The following is a 23,237-nucleotide window of genomic DNA, read 5'->3' on the forward strand; positions in this document are numbered from 1 at the left end:
GAGAGAGAGAGATAGAGTGACGAGTGAGCACTACAAAAGTTTCTCTCGCAAGGTCGCCGTCAACGTTGACAAACGCTAAAATTTAATGAGTTCAGCCGGGCTAGTATAATACAACACTGATTAGTATTTTTCCGGTATTTTTCCGCTCGAAGAGATCTTGTTCAAATATAGTTTACTCGAGGGTGTAGAAGTTGTATTTACCAATAAAGGACCGATGACGTCTTTTCGAGCAAATACGGCCTACGTACATAAATTGTTCGTAAAAGGAATCGTGGATGTTTTGAAGGTAAATGAATATCGGTGTCTTTATAGCATTACAAAAAATTAGCCATCGCAACGCATTAAAAGATCAATTTACGAATTCAGAATCAACGAAGCAGCGACTAGGACTCACTCGCGTATTATACACCTACATGCACAAGCTCACAGAGCTTCGACAATACCGTCGGCATCGTAGGATACAGTGTCGTTTCGCGCATAATTAATAAAAATGTTGCTCTCACGGGTGAACGACACGTAAAGTGTCTCGCGTATACGTGTACAAAAGAGAAAGAAAAAAAGAGAGAAAGAAAAAAATGGGAGAAGAAAATAATAAAGCATACACAGCGTCGTGGTACTACATACATATGCCAGTTCGAAAAAATGAAAAGCAAAAACAGTCGCGGCGTGAAGTAATATTTTTTTCTATTTGGCGTACGTATATAATATAAGCGTGGGATGCACAATGGACCGCTCGCGCCCACCGTTGTCGTCGCCGCCGCTGCTGCCACTGGAGAGATATAGCGCGCGAGGGGAAGAGGGAGTTAAAAAGAGGAGATGACGTTGAAAGCTTGCCACTCAAGTAAACGCGATATCTTCTCGCACTCTCTCCAGCGAGATCGGAGCTTGACTCCATGGAGTTTAAGTGTCGCAAAAAAGGATGAAAGAAAAAGAAAATTGGCGGGCCATTCGATATCGAAAGAGAAAAATGTGTAAGCGTGTATACATATGGAATCTCAAATTCTTGTCTTATGCTCGTTTGTGGAACTATTACAAGTACACGCTAGCTGAAATGAATCATTTTGTGTATTAAGCAAATTATTTATATGATTTTTTCGTTTTTTTTCAGTTTTGATCGTTTCAATGCTTCTTTAATGCAAGCGTTAATAATTTCTTAGAAGTTAAAACGTACGCATTCAAAATCAGGTCTTGAAATATTTCGACGCTTTTGGTGTGAGATATATTCATCATCCGAATCATCTGCTATATTATTTACTGCTATATTACTTAATGTGTGTATAATCTTAACTTAACTTATAGGTTGTTTTAAAAATTATTTGTTTATAATAATGTTACTGTACGGAAATTTCATTGTATTTAAATATGGAAAATGAAAATTAATTTTACATGAAATTTCAAAATTGCTAGAAATTTATAATTCAATTTTCCTTAAAATAAAATTCAATTTTCCTAAAAATTATGGCGTTGCTCGTTATTAAAGTTCAATCCTTACCACTAGATGGCAAGTATCTTCATCTTTAAATCTGCAAGTGGCAAATATCATTTTATGAATCAAAGTTCAGAGACCACTCTTGGTTCTTACCTTTCTTGGGTTTTTTTCTTATTCTGACTGTAATAGTGAATTGCTTTGAGATTCAAATTTAACGTACTGATAGCATGTATACGGGAGGAGCGTATCACAGTAGTTCTGCCGATCTTGCTGGATGGAGCGCTACATGCATCCCTCAATCATGTAGCTAACGAATCGGTAGTTACGGCAGTAGGTCTAATCAGAAAAGTCTTGCGCGGCACACCTAGCTTTGCAGCTCGGTGGTACTCGGAGAAGAAAAAAAACACACCGAGCCAAGTAGAAGAAAAGAAAAATTTCTTTTAAAAAAGACGAGGAGACAGCAGTCGCAAGCTTCCTTCAGCTATTATAAAGCTGCTTCTTGCTCTCTCTCTCTCTCTCTCTCTCTTTCTCTCTCGCGTTGTGTGACGGTGGCGGTGCCGCTGTCGAGCTGACCCTCTTTCGCGATCACGTAGTTAGCGCGAAACGAAAAGTCCGCGTTTGTTTTTTTTTTTGTCAAGAGTGTTTTTTTCACGCGCGTAAATTCTTAATATCGATGCGTCATATATACAATTTTATATATCTTCAATTCGAGATAGAGGCGAAAACTATACTCATCAGTCGATGCCCGAGAAAAATAAAAATATTTTAGGAAAACTCTTTCTTCCATCGCAGCAGCTATTGTTTTAACGCTCCTCATTATCGACTAACTTGTAACACACGTTTTTCTCTCTTTGCTGCAGGCATCGAGATTATAACACAAGAAAAAAAGAGAGGATAAAAAGTAAATGAAAAAGACTCGTGTGTGTTCTCATTAAGAATTTTTCAATCTTAGAGCAAAAATATTTCAAATCTGCGTTTTATTTTTACATTTTTCCTATACATAATGCATAAGCGCGCAGCGTATCAAGCGCAGAGGCGGCGGGCGGGACTCTAGTTTCAAAATTCGGCAGCTCTCGGATTATCGACCTCGATATAATAACTATATTCGCCGCACAAATGTAGTCGTACGGCTGCCGTCAGTCGACAAAAAAAAGAATAGATGTTCTTATATATTCTTGGAAAATAGCCCCCCGAAAAATGATTTGCAGTCGAGTGCGTACAATAATGAAATTAGCTAGCTCGCTCGAGAGTTCGCAGATGGGGGGAGGCGAACGGCAGGCAGAATGGAAAAATTCCTCGAGAAAGACTGAAAAAAGGAAAGAAAAAAGGCCGAGGAAGAATCGTCGATATAATACGCGCCTACTTACGCTAAGTGCCTGCATTTTCCACGTCATCGTTTTTCCTCCCGATATGCTCGCTGCTGTCACTGCTCCTTTTTTCTCTCTCTCTCTCTCTCTCTCTCTCTCTCTCTCTCTCTCTCTCTCGGTACTTTATAAGGTAAAATGATAAAAAAAAAAAGTGTCTTTGCTCTTATTTTCAGCGCATAATACGCGTAGACACACGTGCAGTGCGCGCGCGTACATACGCTTTATGGATCTTTGCGCGAGCATGAAATAGAGCAACACACGGCAGTGTAGCAGTAGCAGCAGTACTAGCAATGCAGCACCGAAGCTTTCGTCGATAAAACGTTTTTCGATATATAGCTCGCTCTCGCTGTGTTGTACCTATATATGCGCAGGAGCGAGCGCATGGATGTGCTTTATAACGGAGAGATGATGATACGATAAAAGCATACACGCACAGACTATTACACGAGCGCAATGCGGACCGCGTGCGTGCGTATAAGCTCGATATTATTATATATAACTCGATGGAAAGATAATTTACTTTGAGGAATCAGGAGCAGCGCAGTGCGACGCGAGCGCATTTTTACTCGTTTAGCAAAGATTCATTAATCATAAATTAGACTACACGTCGACTTTGATAATGGGGGGCAGGTTAAAATAGGATTCGCGCGGAGAGAGAGTGGCAAAGAGTCGTTAAAATATTTACTGTAACGCTCGGCGTCGACGTTGCAGCGGTGCAGCAGCAGCAGGAGCAGCAGCTGAGGCTCTGCGTGTAAGAAGCTTTATAAGCTGAGGGGATACAGGGGCGCGCGAGCGTGCAGCGCCAAGTAATGAACTAAGACTGATGACCACTCGAGAGCTCGAGCTTGTAGAGATGTATTATATGTGCTGGGCTCTGGGTGCTGCGCTGCTCAGGAGCTCACCAGGATCCGACCAGAAAAGCTTAGTTAAGGGCTAAGTGAATATAACTATCGTACGCCATGGTAATAGCCTCGCGCGCGCACGATCCAAGTGTTAATTTATAGCCCACCGATGTACTTGTTTTATTTTAAATCACACACGCAAAAAAGATAGTTTTGTGGATGCGCTTTGCGATTAATTTTTACTTTTAATCCCGAGATTTTTCGTCCGAGAGAACAATGAAAAGAAATGGCCAACCCGGCGGCTGCCTCGGGGGCCGATGATTAAAAGCTGGTCGAGTGAAAAATATTCACGCTCGCACGAGCACATGGTCGACTTATATTTTCCGCGACACACGTGTGTACTTTTATGCACAGCTATCGTGTATTGTGTATCGATACACATCTGATAATACCTACACATGTATACAAAAACTGGACGAAGTCAACAATGCGTTTCATTTTTATAATTCTCGTGCATGCTAGATCCTCTGGCATCTTACCAAGCGCATGCCCACAGCTTGCGCAAGTACAAGAGATCCGGCCCAAGCCAGGAGATAAAAAAAAGAATAAGAAAGTCTACTAGTGGTGACATGTATTTCAACAGGTGACCAAATCCGATGCTCCACGACGACATCCACCAACGCGATCATCGAGATAATATTTCTTCTCTTTTTTTGCCTACCCTCATACAGCCCGTGGAATAAAAAAAAAGGGGAGATCTGGGTAATAGTAAACTCATCATTCCTCGTAAATCTTTCCTAGCATTTCGCTGCTGGATTCACACACAGATGGATACGTCAGATACGCGCACATACATCCTAAAGCTACTCTCGCTCTCTGTGGCACTGTACATATGTGTGTACGATATGTAAGTGTGTATATATGTGTGTGTTCGGTATATACGTATATAGAGACGATGAGTAAGATTCACCTGGGAGTAAGTACGCCGCAGTGCGGCATCGTGCCTCCATCCGTCTCTCGCTCTCTGGCTCTCTTGCTCTTTCTCTTGCTCTCTCTTGCTCTGTCTCTTTCTCTCGAAACTCGGCGAGGTTACTTTAACTGGCCGCACACGATGCAGATACAGTTATATACATAAATAAGCCCTTCTTTTTTTCGGTACTAGCCCTGTAGGCCCTCGCACACATACATACGTGTACACACATTTATACGTTCTCGAGTTTTCTATTAAAATGGAAGAGCTTTTTCAAGCTAGCTCTCTCATTTGGCTTTTTATGGTTACTAGCTGAGAATTGGCGAATGAAATTTATCGCTCGATCATTATACGTACTCGCAAGAGTGGTTTTCTTCGACCCCCGCGGCAAAGGGCAGCAGGAGCTCCTCCGACTCGAATGTTGTGCATTAATGATTCATACTTATTGCCTCGTGTACGAGTGCAGTATGATGTGCAGAGAAGAACGAGGAAAAGAAGTCTCGCGTGAATGGGTAGAAGCACACTAATTGTCAGCGAGATGAAAATTTAATTTTTAATTTTTGACGATTCAATTTTCATGACAGTTTTGACGATATATTAACTGAAAAGGATCACGTATTGTTAGAACTTAAATATTCGTAGAACCTGATACTCGTATCGATTTTGCAGTGCACCACTTTGAATTTTTATTGACATGTAAAGTGGGTCACTTAAAAAGAGGATCTACAAAAATACTTGAACTTCAATTTTTTCTCTTCAGTTTAGCTGTAAAAGATCCATCAGCGAATATAGGGAAAACACGAGAGTTTGAAAGCCCTTACTTAACATTGGTAATCAAGATAATGTAACATTACACAGGTATATATATTACATACGTACGTATTATATATAGAAGCTTGCAAGGTAACGTCTCTCGAAGTTTCAGCTCAATTTGCTCAAATAGCTCGGTGCACGCGCGACACGTCGCGAGTCTTGAGTAAAGAGCTCTTAAATTATCAACAAGTTTCAGCATAGGTGTGACTCTGTGCGCGCGCGAGGGCACCCTTTATTATTCAATCTAAACTTCAAACACGCCGCGTATATATGCTACTACGTACATCGACCGAATGTATAGCATAAAGGGAGAAAGACGAGGCACGTGTAACGCACACAACCACAGGAAATTATCCAAAAGCCGTAAAAATTAACAAACAGCTGGGATGGTGCTCTGTACCACCTGGGCTGCTTATACACTGCCTGGTAGTAGCCCTGGGCATTTTTGTCTACTGCTGATGCTGCCGTTGCTGCTTCGTGTGCAAATGAAGCGCATCTCGGCGCAGGGCGAGAGAGAGATAGCCCGCAGCCATATATCTCAGAGCTCCGTTGTGTACGATAGCTGCTGCACCGTGGCCTTCTCGGTCAACTCGCTTATAACCGAGGTTGGAACTGCAGGCATTCAAGAAGCAGAGAGAGAGAGAAAGCAAACAAACGCGTGCACTATGCTATAATAATACAAACGCTAACTCACGTTATAAACGCAACCCTTTCGTCTGCAATGACCATCGTAATTACTTGTCCCTGGCAGTTTGCGCGTGTTTGTGTGCGTGTGTATGTTTGTATACATGCAAATGTAAAGGAGCAAGAGAGGAAGACAGTGATACACACCAGCGAGCGGCGGAGCTAGCTAGCTGGGGAGAAAAGCTAAAACTTCAAAGTCTTAGCTGTAGTGGTGCATGCACAGGCTGGTATACTGCGGATGCTGCGCGTGCGAGAGTAGCCGTCTTCGACCCCAATTTGGCTTTTCATGTAAGCTTCAGATGTATTTCCCACGTGAGCACGCGTTAATGAGGCCAAAGCTGTGTGTGCGAGTGAGTGTGTGTGTGTCTGACGACGCCGCGCGAGTTTCGCAGTCCATGTGTCTGAGTGTTAGTACCGCAGACTGCTGTACATGCACGACGAAGCGCATCGCGCGACGTCATGGACTTGAGCCAAACCTTACGACGTTGCGGTGTGAGCTTACCTACATATATAAGTATATAATACTGAGTGCGCGTCTAAGTCTCTGCCTGCGTGTGTGTGTGTGGTTGTGTGTCTGTGAGTGCATGTGCACATATTTGTGTAAGACTTGCACAGTGTATACATTTACTGTATGCGATCTCGAACTTGAGCGAAGCTTGCGCGCACTTAAAATCGATATTAAATACGTTTCTCCCACGCTACAACGAGGAGACACAAATTACGTCGAATTTGCACATCGATATACGTGTATATAATATATAGGCTTTCGCCTCGATAATGAAGAGCGCACGTAACACAAGTTGTGCGACGAGTTAAAGGATCGACAAACTGTGTGCGGGTGGCGGCGTGCACTCTTGCTGCTAGCGCAGTAAAATTAATAGCCGAGCATTATTTACGACGAAATTTGTACGCGCGACGGAATACATATCCTCGCAGGCGTGTACCTGCGAAAATGGAAAAAAAGATGAAGAAATGGTTGAATTATACGAGGAGAAGATTTGAAAAAATTACTTCGATGCTACATGCGGCGTGACACAGACACACGTTATACGTATGGCGCGAAAGATTCATGAAGTATTCGCGCGTCGACATTGAAAAATGCATACGCCGGAGATTTGTTCAGGGACGCGCGCGGCGACGCGAACGTGTGACTTTCCGCGCACGAAGACGTCAAAAAGAAAAAAAAATGGGGAAAAAAGTAAAAAAGCAGCAGCAGAAGAGAGATACGAATCGCCGCTGCTGCAACGTAGAATGTTAAGCGTCGAGTCGGGTTTTAAAAAATTTAATGAAATACATATTTCGTAGCGTGAGCTAGAGAGCTAGGCAGCAGGAAAAAAATAAGTTGTCACGTGCATATATAGCGCCATGCGGAGTACACAAGAGCTGAATAAAAGCGTATAGTAATCATCGTGGTACACGCCACGTGGAATGAAAAAAGTTAGCCCGTTAACTCTTCCGAGGTTCCTTCAAAATTGAATATCGCTGGAGAGCTACAAATTTGCATAATTCAAAGATGCATGCGTGTGCGTGCTGTATTTATATAGTATACCTACATACAGCTATAATGTACTGGCTTCGAGGGTCTAATAATTTCTAATCTTCTCAAAGTATTATCAATCAAACGAAAATCCACCCCCGTCTAAGCTCGTTTTCCCCGTAGACTAGCACTTGCATATTGTACAGGTTCTAAACCGCAGAGACGCGATGCACTGCTTCTCTCTCTATTCGAGCGCCGCGCGCGAGTTGCTCAATTAACTTCTTCGAGAACCGGTGAATGCGCGAGAGCTAGTGTGTGAGTTTTGCGAGTGCTGCGATCGCTGCACACTTCGGTAAAACTTCTGCTCTTCTCTCCCCGTTATACTATAGGCAGTTCGACGCGAACTTTTCTGCACTCCCTCGCGACTCAACTTGCGCTAGCGCCAGCAGAAAACCATTAATCACGGACAACTCGATCTGCTAAGGGTATATAAAATTGAAAAATAAAACGATTCGTCCGATCCAATTTTTGTGATGATACACAAATATTTTATAAATAATATTTTTCAACTTGTGCGAGTACCGAAAGTAGGTGTTTACAAACCGGATATCAAGATTGTCACAAAAATTTCCATTTACGATCTTCTCGATCATTTATAATTTTGTCAGTCTCGGGTGGCTCATACACTGAAGTTGCGGTGCAGCAATAGATAAAGCGTTGATTATTATAAATGTTGTTGTAATTCTTAACATGAAATACTGAGATCGGTGAGTGAATATTTTTAGATATTTAAAAAGTATGTGTAAAATCAATAAGCAACATTGTAAAAAATAGTGCAATATGTGAAACTCCTTCAAGATTTACTTTAAAAAAAATTGAAATAAAATTAAAACACAAAAAAATTAAAGTTAAAACAAGTTAATAAATCGAATTTTTTAAAATTTATTTATATACATATATTGACAAAGTAGAAACATTGAAAAATACTACATATAATAATATAAGTTCATCGCCACCACGAATTTCGACCTGTAGCCGCCGAGCAAATATGCCAGAAATCTTTGTTTTTCAGCTCCTTGATGATCATATCACAGCAAAGAATTGGCAGTCGGTAGCGAGTCAACTCCAAGAAAAGATCCAGTGCCCATCGACGGAAAAATTCTCTCCACATTATCTCGCAAAGATACACAGCATAATCCTGTTTATCCTCGTATCCGAGACTCCGCATTCCTATCGAACCACATAACTTGAAGTAATCTGTATATGTAAGTTTTTTCGCCGCCTCTTCGTATGGCAGCTGGATCAAGTCGTAAAGCGACAGACTTGGACTCACCGTTATTTTTTTCGCTTCAATTGCAAACTCTTCGTCGCTACGCCAAATTTCAAGAGGCGAGAAGTTAAAGAAAATGTTGTGTTTACACAACGTATTCATAATCGTCAGGTCGTCGTTTTGGCTCAACTCGTATCCTCGTTTCTCTAGGCGCTCGACCACAGACAGAGCACAAAACGCCAGTCTAAATTTGAAATCATCTCTGTTTTTACAAAGCCCTTTTCGAAACCCTTCGATGAAATAACTCTCAGTTGGGAAAACGAAGCTAGACAAATTAGCGCCGCGATCCAAGAGTATGTCGATCACATGCGGCAAAAGGTTCGCTACAGCTAATTGCAGCGGTGTCCGACCTAAGTTGTCCCTGGCATCGACTTGCACTGTCTGCTGGACGTCATCGTTAATCCTGAAGAATAGCTCCGCAAATTCATCATTATTATTTTGCTCTCTCTGGCAAATAATGTGCAAAGGAGTCGATCCCTCTTCGTTTGCCGAATTCGGATCAGCACCTCTTCTCAGCAATGATTCGGGAGTCTTCTTGTTGTAATAGGACATAGCCACATGTAGTGGCGTATTACCTAATTTGTCTCGAGCGTTGACTTGCACCGTCTGCTGTATGTCGTTGTTCATCTTAAAGAACATTTCCATAAAATCATATTCTCGGTATCTCCAGCAAATTATGTGCAGAGGAGTCGACCCTTTCACGTCAGCCAAATTCGGGTTTGCACCCTTTCTCAGCAGCAATTTAACTACCTTATCCTTACCAGCGCGCAGAGCCCAATGCAATGGTGTGTTACCGTCGTTGTCCTGGGCATCAATTTCCACCGTTTGATGTTCATCATCGTTGATATTGAAGAACATCTCTACCAATTCATCATGATTTAAGCAAATTTTGTGCAGAGGAGTCAATCCGTCTACATTGGCTAAATTTAGATCAGCACCTGCTCTTAGTAGTAATTCGGCTATCTTCTTATGGTGGTACCAGTCCAGAGCTAAGTGTAGCGGCGAATTACCCGTTTCTGTCACGAGACAATTAGGATCCTGGCCCTGTTCGAGGAATTGCTCGACAACATCGTCACATCCAAACTTGCAGGCCACGTGTAAATGTGTCAATCCATCTTCATTGGTGTAATTCACGTCAAATCTATCGTATATTTTAAAAAGATCAGTGACGATAGAAGCATCACCTTTGCCCGTATGATGTAATGGTGTGGTTCGACGCGAAAATGGCTTGTTATCTTTATCTACTTTGGGCTCGTCCTTGTAGCCGGTGTTGATGAAAAAGTCGATGAGTGGTTTTGGTTTAATCACGCTGTCATTGGATTTTACAGACTCAGAGAGAAGCCATTCAATTGCTTTGGGTTGAAAAATGTCTAAAATATATGGGAGTTGGCCGTCATAATCTCTGATGAAGGGATAAAGTTTACGAAGAAATTCGTGACTCATTACTTCGATATTCCGATTGACCTTTTGAGGCTTATTACCCTTTAATTTTTTCAAATATTTTTGGTTGCTTTGGGACATTTTCTTACACCTTCACACTAACACAATCACTTATGATTTTAAATAATTCTTCTTTTTCACGATAATCGCTTGTTGTGGTCGATGCTTCTTTGTTGATTACGCTGCGGCGTCGTAACGTATACTAACCTACGATCTATATATGAACTTAAAAGGTACAACATGCGTGTATGGTGTTGTTTGTCCAAGAACTCGCACGGACACGAACAGTGTGTCGTACAGCGCGAGAGCCACTGTCAAGCGAGTACAAAGACAGAGATATACACGACGCAACGGAGATGTTACCAAGAAAGACATGAGCGGCGAGCAGCACTTAGTGGCAGCATTAAGAAGAGGCAAGCCAACACTCGGCACTCAATATTAGAAGCGCTGACCAATAATTGCGCGCGAAAAACTCTGTCTTTGCAGGCAATTCTACATCTGATCTGACAAGCTGCGTAACGCACCACGGCTAGTGTAAGTATATAAATCCTTTACGATTATCGCGCTTACTAGCTTGTTTTTCACGCGGATCATATCGAGTAACTTTCCTCGTCGCGCGCGAAGAAGTTTCGCTTCGAAAAGCCACAAACGCAAACAACAAAGCTCGAGTCGCAATTATACCTGCATTCATATTTATATACACGTACATACATACGTAGTACACAACGCTCGGATGTAAAGGGAAATAAAGCAGTCGCGCGCGTCTCGACGACGAGAGAAGGCGGAAAAATACTGGGTTAATGGGCCGAGCGCTCGCGCATTTTGGAAAGACGACATTTTTTGCTGCTGCGCTGATGCTGATGTAGCTGCAGCTATGCAAATGAACTCCCGGTATGGCTACATTTTAAATGGCTTTGCAGAACTTTTGCGTACGCCGTATTTACGAATCCAATATATATAGCCGTGTAGAGAGCGTGTATTCAGCGGATTTAGGAAGATTGCCGGTTAGGCACGTTTTCTATAGATAATGCTGAGCTTGATCGAAAATCGACAAATACACGAAGATTTACTTCGTAAGCTCCGCGAGCTTATGATATCGAACGATGAATTGTCGAGAAATAATTCATTTTTCGATTCGCAATCGCACTCTCATTCGATTATCAAAAGTAACTATCGCGTACGCGCGCGCTCTGTATTATATGTGCGCATGAGCTGGTGCATATAGACTCAGAACTCAAAAGCCACTCTCTCTCGCTGCACATTCCATTATACGGATAACAATAATTCAAAGCTCGCAAGCTCATTAGGTGCCAATTGTCGCGGCTTCTGCTTTGACTGATTCGCGCACCATTCTAATGCGAAGCACACTGTGCAGCTCTAGTCCCGAGTAATGTATGCCATGTTGTACAGTCGCAGCACAGAATACCCGTGTAATAGCGTATACACCTGAAAAAGATTTATGAAGTCGAATAGATTAGCCCTTTTACGATTTCCTCGCTAAAACTTTGATATTAGCAAATACGGTTGCACACGAGGCTAATCGATACGATAAGGGCGATACGGCGCGGCGCAGCGGCATAGGCACGCACACATTTTGTTTCGCGATAATAAGTCGAGCCTAGATTTACGTGAACGGATAAAAGCACAGCCGCCTCACGAGCGAACGAGCGACATTAATAGAATTGATGCTCGGAGTTGGCGCGCGTTTTATAACCCCGCGCGTCGTCGCATGCATATACAGCGTCCTACCACGGCGCACTGGGCGATAATGCGCGCAAACTTTACCTAATTTCTCTCTCACGTGTAGTATACTCTGTAGAAATTCCTATATCATCAAAACAAACTTGGTGCGCTTCATAGCGCAGGCTATGCGGTATATAGATATACATCGTCGAGAAAGAAAAACAGTCTCCTCTGCTTGAATCCTGAATATGAGCCAGTGAGCTGGTTCGCTCGTTGGCTCACGATGACATCGAATCAATCGCACGCGCGGATATATATATTTCCTGAAATTGATACTTCGATTCTTCGCAGGTGCTCGCGCGCGGGCCGCATGAATAATCGATCGTCGTGTCGCATGCGAAAACTTCATTAATGAGTACGTATCGCACGGAAATCTCTCTCTTTCTGGTTCGGTTGATCGATTCGATCGGGAGAAAGAGTTTAGCTTCCGTTTCTCTTTGGATTAATAATTGACTGGTACGCGTCAAATCCAGAAAATAAAAGTATATATCGGTCGTCCGAGAGATATTCCGAGCGTCATGATGTACACATTGAAACATCCCGTGAAACTTTTCGCGCGCTACGATCGTCGTTGTCCTATATATATAATATACAGGTGCCGCGACAGCCGAGGTCAAGAGTGTACACCTCGTTCGGGGAGTAAAAGTCACCATGAATATAGGCGTGCATAACAGAAAGAGCGAGAGAGAGAGAGAGAGAGAGACTCCGATGTGTATAGCGCCAGTGTACGAGTGGAGCTGCTGCACGGTAGCTGCTGTTCACCTAGACGTAGCCCAAGCACACGTATATAACATGTATAGAGCGTACAACACGGTTTTCGCGCAGGTACAGCACTAGTATACCTGCAGCACCAGCAGCACCAGCACTACCACCACCTCCACCAGCGCCGCTGCCGCTGCTGCTGCTGCTACCCCCTTTCTGGCGCGGCAGCAGTAGTAGTAGAAGAGGGAAAAAGACAGAGAGTTCGATACGCGGGGGCGCGCGCAAGCTCCAGTGGAGCCCCGCGCGAGAGAGAGAAGTGCCTCGACGCGCGCCGCGGTGTGCTTTAGTGCCGCCACAGCTCTTGTGCCGCGAGAAACGCGAGAGAGCGATCGAGATAGGAGTGACAAAGAGAGAAAAATCGAGTAGATAGATACGCGGGCTCACACGCGCGCGCGCGGTATTTTGATCCGACGCACAGCGCACGTCGCCTATTTCGATAAAGTGAGTAACAATCGACGAGTGTGTGGCCCACCCTATATATACCAGTATACATGCTTCGTTGGAGAACCCCAACGTACGGACGCCGCGTGATCGCCTCCGAGCCGGGATACTCTTGTTGTTCGTGTGTGTCTTTGATATTTATCCCAATTTTTTCCTATTTTTTGGCTTTCTTTTAGATGGGGATTTTACGAGTGTGAGATTTTTAGCCAATGCCTTTTGGACTTTTGAGTGGGCCTACTAAGATTACAATTCAACCGGTTCCGTTTGATATTTCGCACCGTTCATTCTTCGTACGTAATAGACGGTTGAAACGTTTGCGCTCCTCTTCGCGTGACCTTTTTTTTAATCGCGAATATGTGTTTTTTCGCCAAACAACTAGCCGCGCGCGCGACACCTATACACGCTCGCTTACCCACGCACACACTTTCGTACAGACACACGTTCGCGACGTATCATGTACAGTATAGGCGAGCATACGTGTCTATATGTACGGCCGTCGTCGGGTGTTCCCCTTTTACCGCGCTCCGCGCGTTTTGCTCCGTGAAAACTGCAAGTTACTACTACTAGTACTCGGAACGCGCGGGGCTGTGTATATCGATTCTCGCCTGCGGACAATTTTCCTATAACTGCATACATACACGCTCGCGGAGGCGAGGCGAGTAGCGAGCTAGCGAGCGAAACCCACGTCAAACCTTTTCTTTCGTTCTTTCTTTCTTTTTCTTCTTATTTCTTTTTGTTTTCTCCGAACTTTAGCTATAATATGAACTTGATGCGGTCTATAGAGCTCTCTGCATGAATTAAAATTAAATAACGATGAGTTTTTCCGCTTGTCTCTCTACGTTTTTTTTCTCGACATACCCCAACAACCGCGCTGCATGCATACACGTATGTATACTACGTGTGCGTGCGTGGTATATAAAAAATCTTGAGAATCGATTATCGTGTTGCGTGCATATACGGGGCGGTGTACTTTGGCCGCCGCAAGCACATATCACACACGCACACACACTTACACATAAAACGCGGGCAAACAAGGCCGAAGTACCACACAGTACAGCAGCAGCAGTAGCAGTTACTATACACGCGCGCGCGGCGTATTATAGGCGCTGACAGGTGCCTCATTCTCCACAGAGGCGTGTGATGAACGGGCCAAGCTAGAAAATTCGCGCAGCTGCACATGCATACGCGTACTTATGCATATACACCCGCGAATGAAACTTTTGTTTTCCGCAGGCCACACAACACACGTACACGCACACTGCGCACTCTTATATTCGCTCGAGAAAAGTCGCGCGTGAAACGTGATGTCGACCGTCGTCCTAGAGTCAGGAAAGTTTTGTGCACTACTACTGCCGACCAAAAGGAGTGCATATATTTTTCGTGCCTTTCGCCAAGGGTTTTAAGCTGATTTATCACCCGAGTCACAAAGAATCTCACCTCATAAAATCGCCCCTAATCCCTTATACCTCCTCCTCTACTTCTTTATACCCAGGAAGTTTCTTTCTCTGGCTTTTTTTTTATTCGTGCTTTTCTGCTGTTCAACTTGTCCGCGTGCTACGAGAGGCGTATCACGCGCACGGATTACACGCCGAGAGTGCTGTTCTTATTTTCCCCGTCTTTGCTTTTTATTGCAGCGATCGGTGATAAAGACCAGAGGATTCATTTAGATCAGTGCTTATTCGAGGCGCGCACGACACGCCAGAAGAGAAGAGAAGAGAAGAATGACATAAGTATTTTAGTGCGCTCAGTTTGTGATCCATCTTCGAGATAAATATATATGAAAAAAAAATCCCTACTCATCCGTTGTTTGCTGTTTGTTGTTTGTTCAGTTGAGTGCGCGCGTTATTTCATATGAAGTGTGATTCGTTTTCTCAAGATTCATCCTCGTCGGCGCGATACCCTTGAAGTTGTCGTCGTCATCTTCATTCTTGTCAGCGCCTCCTCCCCTCAAGATCGAACGATTATGTCTACCACGAGCTTACATCGTCACTCGATCAGCCTCGAAAGCGACTTTCCGACAAAAATCAACCCCAAGGAAAACCGAGTCGCAAAGACGCGCTACTCTAACGAGGCTCAAAGTGGATCGTGAGAGAGTTACACGAGGCTGAATACATCGAGCAAGAAGAGTAGAAAAAAAGAAAAACCCAAAACAAAAGCAAAACAAAATATTAAAGATTGTATAGAAGCTGTAGAATATCACATTACGTAATTTAGCACATTCTCCGTCGCAAGAAAATAAACTCTATTACATATTAACTGCAATTTATTCGTCGTAGAGCTAATTATAAACAATTAATAATAATAGTTATGTAATTATCGCAAAGGTTTTTTTTTGAAATTAAGGATACATGCTCATCTGATGACTGTGACTATACGTAGTTTTCAAGAGATTTTTCTATAAGTGCGTATACCTAGAGTAATTACGATACTGATAAGATTATTAGATTTATATACGTCACTAAATTATAAAACGCCATGGACTTGCTGCAATAACGGAAGCGAATCATTTTCGACATTTACAAGATATGTAATTAAACTTCAAGGTTTATTGTTACTGCTATTTTCACGATCTATTGTATGAAAGAAAAGAAGAACGATTCGAAAAAAATAGATTGGAATATCTCGTTACTCGAGACTGCGATAGAAGGAACAAGATCTTGGACAAAGTGAAAGATATAAATAAAAGAAAAAATATAAGGAAAGGAAGCAAAAAATAGCGCGCCAGAGTGAGAGAGAGTGAGAACGAATGGATAGTAAGTGCCTCGAAGCGCGATGATCGCTTTCTACTCAAGGAATAATTCGAGCACAGAACGACGAAGACCAGCAGTAGCAGAAACAGAAGCAGCGTTGAGAAAAAAGATATCGCAGGTAAAAAGAACGATTCGGCTCGATGCGCCGCGCAGCTTCGCCCAGCGAAGGAGACCCCGAGAAAAACGACAAGCGTAATCGTGATGAGGTCGTCGGCGAGGGGCCAACGCCATCGTCATCGCAAGCCTCCACCACCGCCGTTGTCGTCGTCACCTGATCCGCAATGACATCGCGGAGAGCCGCTGGGCCCGGGGAGCAGCCTCCGGTCCAGAGTAGCGGCAAATCAGAGCAGCAGCAGCAGCAGACAGCAGGGGACCAGCCTCAAGCTAGTAGCAGCAGACAAGATCTGCCTCCTCCTGTGCCCCCCAGGACGCCGCAGGTGAGGCAGCAGCAGAGGAGACCGGCGCCACCAGTGCCCACAGCGGCAGCAGCAGCAGCTGCAGCTGGAGTCTCGAGAACCCCGCCACCCGTGCCCGCCAGGCCTTCGCCGGCCAAAATACCCAAGGCTGCGCCGGTGGCCGTGCAGGAGGACAGCGACAGCGTCTTTGGCGAGGATGAGCGCAGCCATGATATCTGCATGTCGATCGAGCTGCCGGAGGTGCCACGTTTGCCGAGTAGTAGTGACATTTTGGTCGAGCAGCAGCAGCAGCAGCAGCAGCAACAAGATACAAGCACGACCAGCGACGACGACGACGACGACGACGATCCTCCGACTGTGCTATTTGCCAAGTGCGGTAGATCGGCCAGCCGTCAAAGAAGCGACGACGACGATGACGATAACGAAAATGTCAGAGACTTGGTCGAGGAGGAAGTCGTCGACGGCCACGATGAGCCCGGCACGAGCAGAGCTTGGGCCTCGAGAGGAGGGACGCAGCGAGGAGCTTCTCAGAGGCTCAGGCCACCACTGGCCGGAACCGCAGGTGTGTCGGCGGACTCGGGCACCGGTGGTGACACGGGCAGCACCGAGGTGCCTTGCGACGCTGCCACCCATCAACAACAGGCCGACGCCAGCGGTGGTGGTGGTGGCGGCGATCCTCGAGCCGCCGCCGACGACGAGGAGCCCGACGACGACGAGGCCGACGAGGTAGCCGACGACGAGCTCGCCCGAAATCTCGACGAGCAGATACTCCGAGGTCTGCGTCGCAGACGCGGCCCCAACGGCGACGAGTTCTACGACGAGTACGACGACAACGACGGCGAGCTCGTCACCCCGGACTCGGTGGTGCGGATGCCAGCGGGCACCAGTGCGACGACCCACGCGGCAGCCGCGAAAACCGCCAAGCAGCAGGTGAAGCCGTTCACGAAGGACAGCCGCGACCGCCAGGGCAGCAGGCACGTGCAGCTGGTGCGCGACTACGGCTTCCAGCCGAAGCGCAAGACCTCCGTGGAGGACGGCGGCGTGCTGCCCAACAAGTTCGAGCCCTTCCCCGGCAACCTCTACAATCGGCCGCTCGAGGAGATCGACAGTTTCATCTACGACGAGGTGAGTGCTCGCGTTATTAAAATAACTTGTTTGCTAAATCCTCTACTACTGCTATGTACAAGATGCATGTCTGCGGAGGGACGGATTAATTTAAATGTAATTAATCGAGAAAACAAATCCGGTTTCACGACTGCGTGCATTTTCGATATTATATGTATATTTATATCTATACGTATTGCGTTAGCCAAGCCGGCGAAAGCCAATACAATACCGTGACGCGCGTTATATAACTTTAATGAATAATTTACAATGGAATGCATTAATATTCAAGCGTTCCTCGTGTGCACCGTGCAACAAATCCTCGGCAGCACTGCAGGAATAACTCGAATCAAAATGTTACGCTGTGCTCTGCAACAATTACATGGGCACACCGACCGTATTTAGAATCGAATTATCAATAATACACGTACGTTCACGTGTGTGCGAGTGTGTGTGTGTGTGTGTGTGTGTGGATGCGGGAAGTCATCGTCGAAATGGCATTATATACATATGTTATCGCGACAATCGAAATAATAACACTTGACACACATTTATAGTACAGCAGTAGTAACCCCTCGGCTGAATAGGTAAAGTTCGCTACTCGTATGGAGGGATGTATATACCTATAGAACGATTAACGGCGCGCGTGCAGAAATTCTTGCACACGCGCTCTCGTACGAGCACGCATCAATTGCTCTGCTGCACGTGCTATATTTTGTTATCTAGGTATATTATTTATGTATAAACGCGCCAAACTCCTTCTGCGACGTTGACGTGTTGCCGTGGTCGTCGTCGAATTAAATTGCACTTGAGAACTCGAGTGCAAACGCGTGTATATGTGTAAGGGTGTGTAGTTTCTTTCCACAGCTTGCACGCATTACATTACCTATATATACCTATGTACTTACAATCAAGAATATCCGCGAATACGTGCAAGAGGCAAATAAGCTGGCGCACACGCCTTCTCTCTCTCTCTCTCTCTGTAATATGTGTCACGTGTACGTCTGTTTATATTCATGCGTGTATACATGAGGCAGTGCAGTATACGTCGGTGTGTGTGTGCGTGTGTACAGCGCGCGAAATTATATTGCGACGCTGACATATGAAATCCATAATGCCAGAATATGATCTGTATATGATCGGCTCGGTGTGTGTGGGAGTCGATGCTGCAGCATACGCGCGTGTACACGAGGGTTTGGGCTATGTATGTGTATGTGTACGTATAGGTCTCGGGAGATCATCTATTGGAGCCTGAATGAGCGAATGATATAATTAATTTGTATCGAAATTGAACTGCGTATGTATGCGGAGAGGAAGAGCTGCATCTGCAGTTCGACCATCACACACACACACACACCCACACATGCACACACATGCACACACGCATAAGTTAGCCCGCAGCGCTTGTTGTATTCTCGGTGAATAATTCCTCGGGTAGTAAGTACGCCATCGACGGCGGCGGCAGCATACACAGTTTCGCTTATATAAATGAACGTCATTATCGCGACCCGCACTGCTCCCCGCCTGCTTATATCGTAAAATTCATTTTCACGACTCACACGATTCGAGCGAGAAAAAGAAGGAAAGAAAGAATCGGAATGAGAAAAATGTGAAGTGAAGCGCGGCCTGATTGTAGCTTACGACGTATATATAAAAAATCATCGTTTTTCTACCGAAGGCACCCGCGTACACGTGTTAAAAAAGAGCAACAGATGGTGCTGCAGCTTGCCTACTGTACTGCACTGCCTCGTGCAATCAAAGCAAATTGGTCGTGCCAAGACCTAAAGCCAACCTACGTAGCGCGCGCACACACACACACACATACATTATACGTACACGAGTTCAAAGTATACGTTTATAGATAAAACCAATCGTAAAGGCGCGCAAGCGAGCGAAGCTGCTACCTCGGAGTAAAATAGTACACCGGTGTACGACTACTACTACCACCACTACTCCTATAACGACTGGAACTTGAACAATTTCGCGAGGCAGCTTGTTCCGTATCATTATATAGAGCTGCTCTCGCACAAGCACACGTGTATACACATACACACGTACGTGGGATTTTGAATTTAGTCGATTCATTGAAATTCTGGTGCTGCCTGCAGCTTTGGGATAATACAATCGAGAATTACTGTGTGTGTACCATATATGCCTCGTACTTAGGAGCAGTCTAAAAGTTTTCTTGTCGGCGTATATACGTATACACACATTTCTGTGTGAATGTGTATTCGCGTGTATGTGTATATAAGGAGCGACTCGTTGTTCTATTGTGTACGTACACGAAAGTTTTGAGTGTGCGGACGGCTATGCGCTATGACTGCTGCTGCCTCGTGCGCCATTGCAAATAAAATTAATCAATCGGTGTGTGTATATACACCGCTATATATACACGATCCCTGAGTCCAAGTAGTTAGGGTCCCGCTTTGATCAGGCGAACGTTAGCTCTCGGATGCGCTCTGAATAGGCTTTGTAATTACAGCGTATGCTACGTTGTTTTACAAATCTTTTTGATGCCTACGGTCTTCTTGCTTGGGCTCGACCGAATTTTTTTCATGACGAAGTAGATGCGCTCGGTGAATACGCATCTCATTAAAGTGCTTAATCAGGACTTTTTCTCGCTTGATTTAGCGAAGAAGATCGCGGAGAATTATTTTACTGCGTGTGCAGCATTTCACTTGGTTCGAAAAAATATGTGGCATTTTCTCGAAATTTATGATTATCCGGATTAATTAATAGATTCCAAGTTCACAAGAATGACTTTGGAAATCCAAATCCAAGGTACTCCAAAGTGGCTTTAGAATGGGATCGAGTCGAGTTTATTTTTGAGTTCGAGTCGAGTACTTGGATTTTCGTGAATTTGATATCTTTTCAAGCCCCCGAGTTTTTTTACGAGATATCATCTACTTCCGATTTCAAAAACTTTTTTCATAGGGCCTAACATTTCATGACCAAACCACACAAACAATAAATTTATCATGCCACATGAAAAAAAATGTATTGGCTGATAAATTTCATTTAAAATCAGTCATATATATTTGCGTAATTGCAAGAGTGCATATGGAACAGTCGACAGAAAAATGGTCTAAAACGCAAATTAGACAAGTTGTTTGCTCTTACATAAACAATAATACACAAAAGCGCACCCTGTGAATTTTATACGTGTACATTTCCTTTCTTTCCAATCTGGTTCGACTTTCTCATACATATATGCTGCTGCTTACTGCTCATTTTTACAATTACCAAAGCATTGGCACGTGTGCCCACAGCATGAGGATGATATTTTTTTTTATTCTGCTCTCGTCCATTACTCTTTTGCTCGTATAGCTTACTCTCTCATTGTTCAATTTTTGTCATTGTTTCTACGTGAACGTATGTATTCGTGGATACATAAACCTTCATCCTGCTTTTATAAGTCTAACTTCTACACCCCCCCCCCCCCCCCCNCCCCCCCCCCCCCCCTAGAAAAAAAGAAAGCACGTGCCTTTTATATTTAACGAAGATCTCACCAAGCTATTGTCTTTCTTTTCACATGCTGCTGTCCACACGACTGCTCGATCGATGGTGAAATACAATTTTTCATCAACCCAAGTGAACTAATATTTTCAAAAAGTTGAATTTCAAATCCTATATTTTTAGGGTTTTCCAAGCCATCTCTCTAAGAAGTAAAGATCAGCCTATACATCGCTCGATGTAAACACTTCACCTCAAGCGCGAAGAGCTGCTGGTGCTGATCCCCGTTCTACATATACAGTCTATAGATCGATGATAAAATCGCCTTCGAGGCTATCAACTTTTGCAATAAAAATAACGATTCGTACTGTCGCTTGATTATTCCGTCAGGTGTTGAACGATCGCGAACTCTGGCATCGTTGCCACATAAAGTTATATAAACGCGATTACTTATGCATAGCGCGTTAAATAATTTTCCAGCCTACATAAAGGTCTATAGTCTATTTAACATAGGTGTGTGTATACATAATAGTAAAAGCTACCAATAATCGGGTCATTCACAGGCTATATTTACGTATAGGAATATATAAAAAAAATCACTCGTGTCGCCTCGCTCGTCGAGGCCTGCGAAGAATTATTTTTTATCGCAAATATAGATCGTCGTCACGCGCGCGTTGCAGTATACGCAATTTTCCAAGGATAAGAGATAAATTTTCCACAACGAGAGCGGAGAAACATCTTTCTCTCTATCTCTCGAATGGTCCATGATTATTACATACTAAATTCTCTCTCCTCGCGGGCTTCTTCCACAAGTTTTTTCATCATCAGCTGCTGCGCGCACAAGCTTTTGCTGCTCTCCCCAAAGTGTCTCGCTCTTTTCTCTCTCTCTCTCTCTCTCTCTCTCTCTATATATATATATANATAAATTTCTGCTGCAAAGAGAGAGAGAGAGAGAGAGAGAGAGAGTCTCGACTCCACTGCAAAAGGTAATGGTCGTAAATATAACGCCAAGTAGGAAAGAGACAGACTGTGTGCAGCAGCAGTGGAGAGCAGCAGCAGTAGCGCAGTGTCAGAGGGAGCATTTCGTTGAGCGCGCGAGAGCGTTTGCATCGATCCGTTTTCTATATAGGTGTGCGGGCCGCGACGCTCAGTGTGTTTCTGCTTCTCTTTCGATGCGAATGTATGTATATAATGGATATACATAACGCCCGCGCGCTGTATACGATATACATGAGCTTTTGCTTATGCATACGTGCGCGATGGTATATAATTTTTTTTTTTTTTGCTTTTACTCTTAACCTGTGATTTATAATTTGTATGTATGCTACCGCGTGCGCGCCGGTGTATGGGTGCAAAGGTATATGTGGGTGGGTGCTGCTGCAACGCGCAAAGGTTTACGAACTTTTTTGCGCTACGCGTGTGAACTCCCTTTTTGTCTTATGTTTTTTCCTTCCTCGGTTCTCTCGCTCTCTGCACAAAACGAGCAGGCAGCAGCTACTATCCTCTCTCCTCTCTTGTTTTCCTATTTTTATTTTTTGCTCCTCTCGCGCACTGTCTGGATAGTTGAAGTTATTATTATGCAGACAGTGGAGAGTTTCACTGGCTCGCGCGCTGCTACTGCTGCTGCTGCCTCTGCGCCTTGTGTACACATTGTGTCAACGGTTTTTGCACTTTACTAATTTCACTCCTCCGTTTTTCGCAGTTTACTACAACTGCTATACTACTGCTGCGAAACGGAAAACGTATTCATTCTGCATAAATATTTTTCTCGACTATATATGGAAAATGTATGTAACGTTAATTTCCTGTATCAAATGTATAGAAAAGCAAGCGTGGACAGATAAAAGAAATCAAAAACAATCGCCTCAAAACGAGCAAAAAAAAAAGAAAGAAAACAGAAAGAAAAGTAGAAAGAAATTGGATACGCCGTCCCTGACAGTAACAACGACAACATCGACGGTATGAAAGTATCTTGATATACGGCGAATGCACGTGGCATATATAACATTGAATTGCGCTCCTGCACTGTGCCGCTGCTCCGCATATGGACTGGAACTCCAGAGAGGGAGAGGCAGTGAGAGAGAGTGAGCAATTCATTACGGCGTCGCACAAGGCGCCATAGTGACGCGGACAAAGCTTCTGCTACTGCGCTGCATCGTCCGAATGTGCATTGCGTAGTCATAGTCCCTTTTTTTATCAGGCAGAAAAAAAGAGAG

General features: G+C 44.2%; 1 protein-coding gene across 4 annotated transcripts in view; it reads left to right on the top strand.

The window, feature by feature from the left end:
• Positions 1-13,156: 13,156 nt before the first annotated feature.
• Positions 13,157-23,237, top strand: part of LOC106660157 (sodium channel protein 60E) — an 80,905-nt gene continuing 70,824 nt past the window's right edge. For 2 of the 4 annotated variants that reach the window (XM_014383017.2, XM_023461040.1), the window contains exons 1-2: positions 13,157-13,298; positions 14,933-17,589. In XM_014383017.2, coding sequence (XP_014238503.2) covers positions 16,330-17,589 — 1,260 coding nt within the window. In that variant the 5' untranslated portion in view covers positions 13,157-13,298; positions 14,933-16,329. Of the gene's footprint in view, positions 13,420-14,932; positions 17,590-23,237 lie in introns of all 4 variants that reach the window. The other 2 variants (XM_023461038.1, XM_023461039.1) reach the window with 2 other exon arrangements.

Source organism: Trichogramma pretiosum, unplaced genomic scaffold (genome assembly GCF_000599845.2).
Source record: "Trichogramma pretiosum strain Unisexual culture from Peru unplaced genomic scaffold, Tpre_2.0 scaffold18, whole genome shotgun sequence".
In the NCBI taxonomy this organism is placed as follows: domain Eukaryota; kingdom Metazoa; phylum Arthropoda; class Insecta; order Hymenoptera; family Trichogrammatidae; genus Trichogramma; species Trichogramma pretiosum.